The sequence below is a fragment of the Oncorhynchus mykiss genome, chromosome 20 (genome assembly GCF_057628025.1).
Source record: "Oncorhynchus mykiss isolate SJ-2025 chromosome 20, ASM5762802v1, whole genome shotgun sequence".
In the NCBI taxonomy this organism is placed as follows: Eukaryota; Metazoa; Chordata; class Actinopteri; order Salmoniformes; family Salmonidae; genus Oncorhynchus; species Oncorhynchus mykiss.
The window spans coordinates 16,144,229-16,156,422 of record NC_143041.1 but is presented as its reverse complement, the minus strand read 5'-3'; the positions used below and the strand labels follow the sequence as shown (position 1 = coordinate 16,156,422).

General features: G+C 44.5%; 1 protein-coding gene across 4 annotated transcripts in view; it reads right to left on the bottom strand.

The window, feature by feature from the left end:
- Positions 1 to 2,930: 2,930 nt before the first annotated feature.
- LOC110498741 (protein transport protein Sec24C) overlaps positions 2,931 to 12,194 on the bottom strand; it is a 31,507-nt gene continuing 22,243 nt past the window's right edge. For all 4 annotated transcript variants that reach the window (XM_036955765.2, XM_036955762.2, XM_036955763.2 and 1 more), the window contains 7 exons: positions 10,374 to 10,470; positions 8,613 to 8,897; positions 8,257 to 8,375; positions 7,833 to 8,012; positions 7,468 to 7,653; positions 7,272 to 7,361; positions 2,931 to 4,515 (listed from right to left, as the gene is read on the bottom strand). In XM_036955765.2, coding sequence (XP_036811660.2) covers positions 4,375 to 4,515; positions 7,272 to 7,361; positions 7,468 to 7,653; positions 7,833 to 8,012; positions 8,257 to 8,375; positions 8,613 to 8,897; positions 10,374 to 10,470 — 1,098 coding nt within the window. In that variant the 3' untranslated portion in view covers positions 2,931 to 4,374. The remainder of the gene's footprint in view (positions 4,516 to 7,271; positions 7,362 to 7,467; positions 7,654 to 7,832; positions 8,013 to 8,256; positions 8,376 to 8,612; positions 8,898 to 10,373; positions 10,471 to 12,194) is intronic.

The window sequence follows — 12,194 nt, the reverse complement described above, 5'->3', positions numbered from 1 at the left end:
GGACCCAAACACAGCACACAGAGGGCTCTCGCTGTCTGCGGAGAACAGGAAGGTGATGTGAGGGAAAGAGCAGCCGTTTCCTGATCACCCAGAGAGATTTGACTGCTGGAGGAAGCTGCTGTGGAGAGGGTCTGACTGGGCGCTGCTATTGGGAGACAGAGTGGAGTGGGATCAGAAGGAGAGGAGAGGGACATGACTGCTGGTTTCGGATGAAATGCTGTGTCCTGGAGTCTGAACTGCTCTAATGACAGTTACACTACATGGCACAATGACAAGAGCACTGACATAACCACACTCCTACTCTGTTAGAGAGAGAGGGGGTATCTGGACTGGCCGGCTGGCACTCTGTCCTTCTACAGTGTCTCCTCTAACACACTGACCCACCTGCACACGTTCCACTCCACATCCACTGAGCCATTCTATCCAGGGTTTAGGCTAGGCTGGGTGGACTCGTCAGTGTCCCCGTGTCAGGTAGAGTAGCCTCCCTGGAGGAACACCTGAGACTTCAGGGAGATCACACACGTTTTTGTGTGTGTAACATACAGCAGATGACAAAGATAACGTAACCCCTAAACCTATATTCACATATGTGCTTTGAACCACTCTAGACCTGACTGATGTGATGATAAATGAATGGTAATCGGATTAAAGTGCATACTTTAAAAAAAGCACTATTCTATTTGTACTATTCTTCTGCAACATTGTTTATTAGCTCCACCTGGTCCTGGACTAGTGTTGGATTTAGTAGTAGTGCTCTGCCTGACCTTTCACCCATCTGTTACCTACTAGGATACCTACACAGTTGCGGCCAAATGCAGTGAGCTCGAAAAGGTACTGGGACAGTGACTCATTTTAGGTTGTTTTGGCTCTGTACTCCAGCACTTTGGATATGATACAATGAATACAAGGCTAAAGCTCAGACTGTCAGATTTCATTTTAGGGTATTTTCATCCATATCAGGTGAACCGTTTTGAAATGACGGCACTTTTTGTACATAGTCCCCCCCCCCCCCCTATTTTAGGAGAGCAAAGGTATTGGGACAAATTCACTTATATGTAGAGTACCATTCAAAAGTTCGGACACACCTACTCATTCAGAGGGGTTGGATTAAATGCGGAAGACACATTTCAGTTGAATACATTCAGTTGGACAACTGACTAGGTATCCCCCTTTTGTTCTTTTCAAGGGGTTTTCTTTCTTTTGACTATTTTCTACATTGCAGAATAGTGAAGACATCAAAACTATGACATTACACACATGGAATCCAAAATGACAATACATTATTTCCCATTAATTTCTATTGGATACAAAAATAATCTGAAACACAACCAAAACAAACAGCAAATGCATCCAACAAATGTGTATAGTCACAAGCTTGATGTAACCATTGCATGCTTGGAAAATATGGGACCAAATACTAACATTTTGACTACTCTTAACACACAAGTGAATTTGTCAAAAAAAATGTATCCCCTAAAATAGGGGGGGACTATGTACAAAAGTGTTGTAATTTCTAAAAGGTTCACCAGATATGGATGGAAATGAAAGCTGTCAGTCTGCACATTAACCCTAGTCATTGTATCATTTCAAATCCCAAGTGCTGGAGTACAAAGCCAAAACAACAAAAATGTTCACGCTCTCAATACTTTTGGAGCTTACGGATTGACACTTTTCTAAAATAGGGAATTATTTATTTTAAAATAACTTGAAATCGGAAAAAGCAACTTTACAGAATCATTTGACTTAGTAAACTTTATTTTCTAAATTAAAAAATGTAAATTCAAAATCATTGGCTCCACTGTAGCTAGTACTTGGTTGCACAGCTTCTGGCAAAAATAACTGCAAATGATTTGCTGCACCTTTTTACAAGCAATTTGTCCCAGTCTTCGGCAGCAAACTGCTCTAATTCTTGAACGCTTGCGGGGTGTCCAACACCAACTGCTTTTTCCAGCTCTCGCCATAGATGTGATTTAGATCTGGACTCTTCGCTGGCCACTCCATCCTCCAACAGAGACCCCGTTTTTGGACACTGGGTTGAACATTTCACCTCCAAAACACCTTGGTAATATGTTTTCATGATGTCTTGCGTATGTTCAAGGCCCCCAGTACTAGAGACAGCAAAGAAACTCAACATGATCAAACCTTCCCTATGTTTGAATGTAGGGAGGGTGTTATTTTCTTGAACGTTCGTTTAATTTGATCGTTGGTAGACATAGGAAGCTCCTCCTGCGGAACTTCTCAAAATCCCACCAAAACAAATCTAAAGCCTGTGGAAGAGGTTCTTTGAGTTCTTTGACAACACAGATCAGAGCAGTGTTTACAATGACCAAATGATGCATTCAATGAAAATAACACCCTCCCCACAATCAAACATGGGGGTGGTTTGGTAATACTGTGGGGTTGATTTTCTGCTTCTGGTACTAGGGGCCTTAAAACGTGAGCAAAGGCATCTTGAAACCAGCAGAATATCTGGTGTTGAGTCCAATGTTCAACGCTGTGTCCAAAAACGTGGGTCTCCATTGAAGGCTGTGGGTCTTCCAGCAAGACAACCCCAAACACACATCAAAAAGTACCCAGGAATGGTTCAAGAAGAAACGCTGGACGGCTCTAGTGGCCCGCTAAGAGTCCACATCCAAATCTATGGTGGAGGGCAAATACCATCTCCGGGTTGCCAACAACTTAAGTAGACAAAACATTTTTTTAAATGGTTCATCCAATAAGGTATGGAAACCAACATTTTAGAATAGGGAATTATTTAAGAAAAGCTCAAGGGTGTCAATGTATTTGGCTGCAATTTATTATGGTGCACTACTTTTGGGCAGTCTTATCAGGTGCAATTTATGAGTGACAAAGAGTTTGGCTAGGAGAAAGTCCCTTACTGTAACCATAGTACCAACAAGCCAATAAGAGCAGGGATGGGAGAAGCATGGCATGGTGATTCAATAACTTTATTAACAGTCCAGGAGGCAATGACAAAAACACAGAAAAGGAAAACGGTCAGATCACGGTCAGTCAGAAAGAAAGTCCATTCAACAGAGAGATGGGTCAGAGAAGAGGGCAGCAACACTTGTGTTAAGACATGAAAACAAATGCAAAAGTCAGGGTGTATCGACGGATCCCTCTTTTCCTTTAGAGAAATTCACCAGGATCTGCCTCCAGAACCCCACACATCCACCCTTCCTCCCACCCACACACGAAGCTGCACACAAAAAAGCAGGACTGCTTATGTGTGAGCGGCGGCGACGGAGAGGACTGACAAACCACAGCATTTGACACAGGTGTTTAAAAACCGGAGGATTTAATTCTGTACAGGTTATAGACGTAGGTTATATGTGTAAACGAACCAAGGTTCTATAGCAGACCGTCCGCAGTGTGGGACAACTCGGACACAGCTGTGTGTAGAGCACAGGGTCATGTTCAGCAAAAACACGTAGCAAAAACATTCTGCTACGGAAACCAAAAACACAAGTACCCCCCCCCCCCCCCCCCCCCTTTCAAATAGTTCTCTCCTGTTTTCGTGCCTACGGAACATGACTATGCCCAACATTATTCTCATCACACTTTCTCAGACTGACCTCAATTTTGAGAAGCACAGCCAGTTACTCCTTCCCTTCACAGACAGGAAGACAAACAGGCATCATGTCAAGCTGATACACACACGTTAGTAAAACAACATGACACACACACCTCAACCAAACAGTCTATACTGTGTGAGTCAGTGGGACCCCCACGCTGGTTGAACGTTTAAACCCCTCTGGATGATTAGATGCATAGACTTTTTTGGGGAGTTTCACCTCAATCACAGATCTCTATATACTCCTCCCGCTCTCCTATTGCCTCAGTAGTGTTTGTAAGTCAGCGCGCACACACACACACACACACAAGGTCATGTCTGAGGGAGAGAGAATAAGACAAATAGAAAAATAATTCTAGAGATGGAAAAAAAAAACAACATTTATTTCATGTCATGTATAGTTTGTCATCTTCAGCTCTACTGGGTCTGAATCATACAAAAAGAGAGTTTCTACCAGCGGCCGGTACACCCACAACAGCCTTTCAGTGCTAGTGTTACAGACAGAACACCTACTACAATCAACAGCAACTCTCTCCCTCACAAACATACTCACAAAAGACACACACACACTTCCATTGGCCAGTGGATCAGCTCCAGCTGTTTTAGAGCCTGACGTTTGGAATAGTAGAGTCGTATGAGGACAGACACACGGAATCTGCCACGAGGCTGTGTATACGTCTCCGGCCTCTCGCTGACAGAGGGGGAGGGGTTAAGTTTATTAGGTAAATAAAAGATAAAACGCATCGGGGGGGTGTTTGAGAGGTGCCGGGGTCAGGTTTGAAGGGTCAGAAATCAGGGCCCTAGCTGAGTAGCTGGCGGATCTCCTTGTGCATGTGACACAGGAAGTCGACATAGGAAGCTCCTCCGCTGGTGCTCTTGTCCTCACACAGGAAGTGCTTAAAGATTAGCTCCGCCTTGTCCTCTTGCTTCACCACCATCAACTACAGACACGTGTGGAGAGAGAAAGAGATGTTAACACACACACACCTTATGCTTCTGTACTACAACCAGGGATCTCCACTTTTTCTAGTTGGTGGCACACGCACATCAAATTCATTTATAAAGCCCTTTTTACAGCAGCAGATGTCACAAAGTGCTCATACAGAAACCCAGTCTAAAACCCCAAAGAGCAAGCAATGCAGAAGCACATGATTTAGTCGAAAATGACGATTGATGACAATGAGCCTGTCGCCCATAATGTGCCTGCATTCCTTCCAGAACCTGGCTATCATCTTTTAACTTGTGTTCTGACGTTGATTTGGATAGATTTACTGTAACAGCAAAGAAGAGGGGCGGAAAATAAAGTGCCAAATGTATTGCGTTATTGACATGTGTTATTTTCTGCAAAATCCTCTAGAGGTCAGAAAAAAGAAAAAAAAACGATACTTCGAAAAAATAATTAAACTCGGGAGGAGGACTGATAGTCCTCTTTTTTCTTCATGTTTTCACTTTAATAGAAAAAACAACAAAATTGGACGTTCTAAGTCCACAACAACGCTTAAACCACATCAGGGGACATTTTTTTAGGTCTGGGGAAAAACAACTGCTGATGTGGAGAAGGGCTTTATAAATAAATTACAAATCAATTAATGAAATGTAAGGTCCTACATTTTATATTTAAATGCAATAGCCTACAGAATTGTTTTTCCAACTCAAATTGCATGTGTTCCTACTAAGAACAATGCTTGTTTTAATAGGACTTACCAACAGTATTATACATTGACACTCGTAATTTTAATCTGTTAGCATAATGCGAGCATTGCCTGACTAAATACAATCTAAATCTAATTTATTTGTCACATGCACAGGACATAACAGGTGTAGACTTCACAGTGAAATGCTTACTTATGATCCCTTTCCCAACAATGCAGAGTTAAAAAGAAAAATGTGCACGTGTGTGTGAGCGTATGTAGTGTGTGATGGAGTGTCAGCGTAGTGTGTGTGTGGGTCAAGTTCAGTGAGTGTGCATGGAGTCGGTGCAAAATAAAAAAAAGATTAAAAAAAGGTAGCCATTTGATTAACTGTTCAACAGTCATGATTTGGGGGGGGGGGGGGGTCGAAGCTGTTCAGGAGCATTTTGGTCCCAGACTCGGCCCGAGTGATGTACAGGACCACACTACCCTCTGCAGCGCTTTGAGGTCAGACGCCTAGCAGCTGCCATACCAAGCGGTGATACAGCCAGTCAAGATGTTCTCAATGGTGCAGCTGTAGAACTGTTTGAGGATCTGAGGGCCCGTGCCAAATCTTCTCAGCCTCCTGAGGGGGAAGCGGCATTGTCGTGCCTTCTTCGCGACGGTGTTGGTGTGTTCTGACTACCTCCTTATAGGCTGTCTCATCAGCGTCAATCAGGCCTCCCACCGTCGTGAATGTTGGCAAACTTAATGGTGTTGGAGTCGTGCGCGGCCACACAGTCATGGGTGAACAGGGAGTACAGGAGGAGACTAAGCACACAACCCTGAAGGGCCCCCGTGTTGAGGGTCAGCGTGGCAGATGTGTTGTTGCCTACCCTCACCACCTGGGGGAGACCCGTCACGAAGTACAGGATCCAGTTGCAGAGGGAGGTGGTCAGTCCCAGGGCCCTGAGCTTGGAAGGCACTACGGTGTTGAACGCTGAGTAGTCAATGAACAGCATTCTTACGTAGGTGTTCCATTTGTCCAGGTGGAAAAGGGCAGTGTGGAGTGTAATAGACATTGCGTCATCGGTGGTTCGTGAACTGGACTGGGTCTCAGGTGTCTGGGATGATGGTGTTGATGTAAGGGATGGCCAGCCTTTCAAAACATTTCACGGCTACAGATGCAAGTGCTACTGAGCGATAGTCATCTAGACAGGTTACCTTGGTTACAGGGACGATGGTGGTCTGCTTGAAATATGTAGGTATTACAGACGGGGTCAGGGAGAAGTTGGCAAGTTCAAGACACCAGCTGGTCAGCGCATGTTCTGAGTACGCATCAGGGTAATCCGTCTGTTAACCTGTTTAAAGGTTTTACTTGCATTGGCTACAGAGAGCGTGATCACACAGTCATCCGGAACAGCAGGAGCTCTCATACATGGGTCGTTGTTGCTTGCCTTGAAGCGAGCATAAAAAAGGCATTTAGATTTGTTTGTTAGGCTCACGTCACTGGGCAGCTCGCAAGATGGTTTTCCCTTTGTAATCTGTGATAGTTTGCAAGCCCTGCCACCTCCGTCGAGCATCAGAGCCGGTGTAGTACGATTCGAACTTAGTCCTGTATTGACACGTTGCCTGTTTGATCACTCCGCGTCGCTGGTACTTCCTCTGAGTTTTTGCTTGTAAGCAGGAATCAGGAGGATAGAGTTATGGTCAGATTTGCCAAATGGAGGGGGAGCTTTGTATGCATCTCTGTGTGTGGAGTAAAGGTGATCTAGAGTTTTTTTTTGCCTCTAGTTGTACAGATGACATGCTGGTAGAAATGTGTTAAAAGGTTTCAGTTGTCATGCACTTAATAGACAGCTTTATCCAAACAAACACACGCATGAAGTGTGTCCATGTGGTAGTTAGTCTCACAAAAGGTGTAACGCGTGCCAATTAAAAATGTGTGTTGCACTGCCAAGTCAAACGGTTGCAACGTGACTGTTTTGGTCGCAGTATTGTTCCCTGACAAAACAGAAATTGAGATGGAAAGATACAGAGGGAAGAAAGAAGAGAGAGAGAGACAGAGAGAGGTAGTGGAGTCTGACCTTCATGTATCGTGACCGTTGTGACCTGAAGGAGTCGATGATCTCTCGGAGTCTCTGGGAGAACGGGTTGTCCAGCTCCGGCAGACTCGTCTGGAACACAACACACACATTTAGGAGATAGCAACACACCCACACACTTCAAATCAAGACAATGATTTGTAAGAGGTTGAAGTCTGTGTGTGTGTGTGTGTCTCACCATGTTGGGGTCTATCTGGCTGAAGGTGGGCGTTCCAAAGATGTTGCTAAGCAGCTCCTGCTGAGCATTGGCTCCCACCCACAGGAAGAGGTGGAGCCCTGTCTCCAGGAGGTAGACTCCGCCCTTCGACAGGCGCTCCTCTGAGTTACGCACTGCCATCGGCAACGACCCTCCATCCAACTTCACCTGAGATGGAAAGGTACTTGATTAACACACGATTTAACAAACTGATTTCACATTGATGTAATATGTTCTTACATGTTTGCTTCAGCAAAGTAAGATGGTGCCTTGTCATGCCAAATGAGGCTGATTGAAGTGAATTCGAGAGACAGAAAGAGAGCGAGTTGGAGAGCAGGGCCTCTCACCAGGGGCAGTAGGCGGGGATAGAAGATGATGTGGCTCTCTGATACGTCCATACAGCTGAGCAGCTGTCTCAGGTAGGCTCTGTCGTCCAATGAGATGTCAGCTCCCGGCTGCAGCACGTCACTCTTCAACACACAGTTCAGATAGACCGGCAGCAGCTTCATACACTCTGGTAGGATCAGCTACAAAAGGAGAGAGGGGAAGCGATTGAGTGTGTACATTTTTGGGGCGTTGATTTGTGTGAGAGACTGACTGCAGTGTGTGGGTGGTAATGGGGTGAATGTATAGTGAGTGTTTGTGTATGTATGTGACAGTGTCTGAATGGTGTCGGGGGGGAATGTGTGTATCGTGCGTGTGTATGGGGTGTGTGTCACTGACTTGTCCAATTTGGGGGGGTGTGTGTGTGTGTGTGCGCGAGTGACCGACCTGTCCGGCAGACGAGGGGCTGGCACAGTTCTTGCGGTAGCAGGCCAGAATCTGGGCACACTGGTTCACCATGGTGTCTCTCACTGTCTTGGTGGGGGTGTTCAATATGCTACGGTACGCTACACACAGAGAGAAAAGGACCATTGGTTTCCATTTCCGGACATAAAGACCTTAAGTTGGTTTGAATCCTACTGGTATCAATCAAATCTACAGTATCTCACACCTAAAGTAGATGTAGGTGTTCGGTGATTGGACCCCTTGCTGATCTTTATACATTCTTTCTCTTAGTAACAATCTCGAAACATACTACACAATTTCACAGCTGTATAGACAGATAGTGAGCGTGTGATACTGACCGTACTTGGAGAAGAAGTTGATGATTGTGTCCGTCTCGCAGTTCCGGTAGAGGTCGGCGAGCTGGGAGCAGCAGTTGACCGCCATGTTGTGGACCCGCAGACGCCGCTGACCACTACAGCTGGTGTACAACACCGCGCACTGCATGAGCGCACCGGTGTCCTCGCTGAGCTTGTCGTCGTGGCGGAATTCCACGGTGACAGTCTTGTCACAGTCCAGGCCTGCCAGCTCCACGTCTGTCGTGTTGCTCATGAAGAACGAGCCGAAGAAATCTGTCGCTCTGATACCTGGTGGAGGAGAGGACGTTACGACAGCAGTAGATAAACACCACTAGGTGAAGAGCGAGTCCACAGACAGACGGCAAAATACAAAATGGTTCCAGAGAGACACAGAATGAGTTCTTCGTCATAGAAATGCCACCAAAAAAGTATTTCATGAAACTTAGTTCACCAAACAATATTTTGAAAGAAGAAGCAAAGTACTTGAAGCATATGGTTCTTTTCAGTCTCCTCCATCTCCACTAAACAAAGTTCAACTGTATCGATTTTGCTTCTTCTATGAAGAATGTAAAAATGTACGGAAAGACTCATGCGAAGGCCAAATTACAGAGGAGGAACTTCTTGACGCAATTAAAGCCTTTAAGTCTGGGGCTGGATGGCATACCAGTGGAGGTATACCAATCCTTTGTTGATGTACTCAGGGGACCGTTGTAAGCATGTTTTAATCTACTATTTTTATTGGAGTGGTTATCAGATACTCAACAAGGTCTGATCACCAAGTGGTAAGTATAAAGACTTGGAGGTCCCTTTCACTTCAGTGTTGTGACTAAGGCTGTTACGGTGACCGTACTACTGCCACACCGGCGGTCACGAGTCGTGAAGGTAGTCAAATTCCATGTGACCGTTTAGTCACGATAATTAGGCTTCTCCAAGCGCTGATGCTGGTCAATTGTAGCCTACCAAAACAAGCTAGCGCTCCAATGCCCCTCTAGTCACTGACATCAATGCAAAATCTAATCAAACACTTACTGAGAGCCCAAGAGCTCATGTTGCGCAACATGTATATAGGCTATGCAATTGTGAGAGAAAACAGAATGAGGATCCCATCAGTTTTCTATAGGCTAGGCCTACTCATATATATATATATATATATATATATATATAATAAGCACATTGCTTCTTTTACAACAGGAGTAGAGCCTATCTGTCTGGCATGAAAATGAACAATTGGAAAAGCTTCCTCCATTTGCTGTTTAAGTGCATATAGACAACATGCATTTTTCCCCCTTTATAATAAAAGCATCACATGGATAATTGCATTTGCGGTCACTTTAGATAATGGGTTATAGCCTACCACCACGTGTGCATTGCGGCGCTTATAATGTGAAGAAATAGCCTAATAGTTTATCAACATTTTAAGCTAAATGTTCTGATCCGTTGCATCAGCCACATTGCATAACAAACGGTTGTATTTATTTGGGCTCTATTGCAACCCACAACGGTTCCAGACTATGTTTGGAATATTTATTTCTCGCATAGAATGTCAACTTTTGTACTATTGGGGACAGTAGATTGACATGCTGGTTTAGGGGAACATAAAGAAAAACAAACTGTGTGTACACACACACAGTGCCTTCAGAAAGTATTCAGACCCCTTAACCTTTTCCACAGTTGTTAGGTTACAGCTGATCTTGCGGGAACAATTGTGAGTGTGTGAGACAGTGTGAGCGAGAGAGAGCAAGTGAGAGAGAGCAAGACACTTACCTGTGCTGGTTCGGACCCTCATGACAGCATCGAAGCCCATCGGCTTCTGAACGTCTCGCCGCAGATCATTCAGGAACCGCTCACGGTCCGTCTCGGCCTGACAAACCACACAGACAGCGAGTGAAGGCAGGTAACAGGTGGATGTGGTTACACCCAAACGAGCCCCGCCGCGTTGCGTGCACGAGCGTTGTAAAATAAAATGTACCCCAACGTTATTCAAACATTTCATCCACACCGCTCGTGCGCGTCAACAACGTAGCCTCGCGGTAAAAACAGAACTTGGTTCCATTTGAGACGCTTGGCGCACTGCAAGTCCCACCTCTCCCATCTAATGATTGGTTTTCAGGAGCATTCAAACCCACGTGGGTATTTGAAAGATGAACCAGGAGTGATTCAATCGTAGGTAACTTAGGGATGCGGCGGTCACCAAATTGTGTCAGACGGTTATCGTCTCAAATGACTGCCGGTCTCATGGTAATTGACCATTCATTAACATAAAACACATTTAGCATCTCCAGGCCTCCATGCACACAAGACGCTGCTGCACGCCTTTGGAAATCTACATAAAAGTCCATCACAATAAATCCACATATTTTAGGCACATCTAAAGAAACATGATGATATTTGTCTCTATTCCCGGAGCATATGAAGTGCCTATGTTGACCATAAGTGATCATTTGAAAACGGGTACTATACGCTAGATTGAGCTGTGAATGATACAAACTAGAGGTCGATTGGCATGGCCGATTTCAAGTTTAGAAATCGGTAATCAGCCTTTTTTGGACACGGATTAATGGCCGATTACATTGCAATCCACGAGGATATTGCGTGGCGGGCTGACCACCTGTTACGGCAGGCTGACCACCTGTTACGCGAGTGCAGCATCAAAAGGACCTTGTGGCTGCAAGGAGCCAAGGTAAGTTGCTAGCTAGCATTAAACTTACCTTATAAAAAAAACAAATCTAAACATGGTTGGTGATATTACTAGGTTAACTAGCTTGTCCTGCGTTGCATATAATCAATGCGGTGCCTGTTAATTCATCATTGAATCACAGCCTACTTCAACTTCGCCAAACGGGCGATTAATTAACAAAAAGCACAATCGTACCTAATCATAAACATCAAAGCCTTTCTTAAAATCAATACACAGAAGTATATCTATTTTTAAACCTGCATATTTAGTTAAGAAATTCATGTTAGCAGGCACTATTAACTAGGGAAATTGTCTCACTTCTCTTGCGTTCAGTGCAAGCAGAGTCAGGGTATATGCAACAGTTTGGGCCGCCTGGCTCGTTGCGAACTGTGAACTAATTCGCTAGAATTTTACATAATTATGACATAACATTGCACAACCTTCAATGTAACAGCAATATTTTGACTTAGCGTTGCCACCCGCTCGATAAAATACGTAACAGATCCGTATTTCACTGATGGAATAAACGTTTTTCTCGAAATGATAGTTTCTGGATTTGACCACATTAATGATCAAAGGCTCGTATTTCTGTGTTTATTATATTATAATTAGTCTATGATTTGATAGAGCAGTCTGTCTGAGCGGTGGTAGGCAGCAGCAGGCTCGTAAGCATTCATTCAAACTTTACTGCGTTTGCCAGCAGCTCTTAACAATGCTTGCTTCACAGCGCTGTTTATGAATTCAAGCCTATCAACTCCCGAGATTAGGCTGGCAATACTAACATGCCTACTAGAACATCCAATAGTCAAAGGTATATGAAATAGAAATGGTATGGAGAGAAATAGTCGACGCGTCATAATTCCTATAATAACTACAACCTAAAACTCATTAACTGGGAATATTGAACC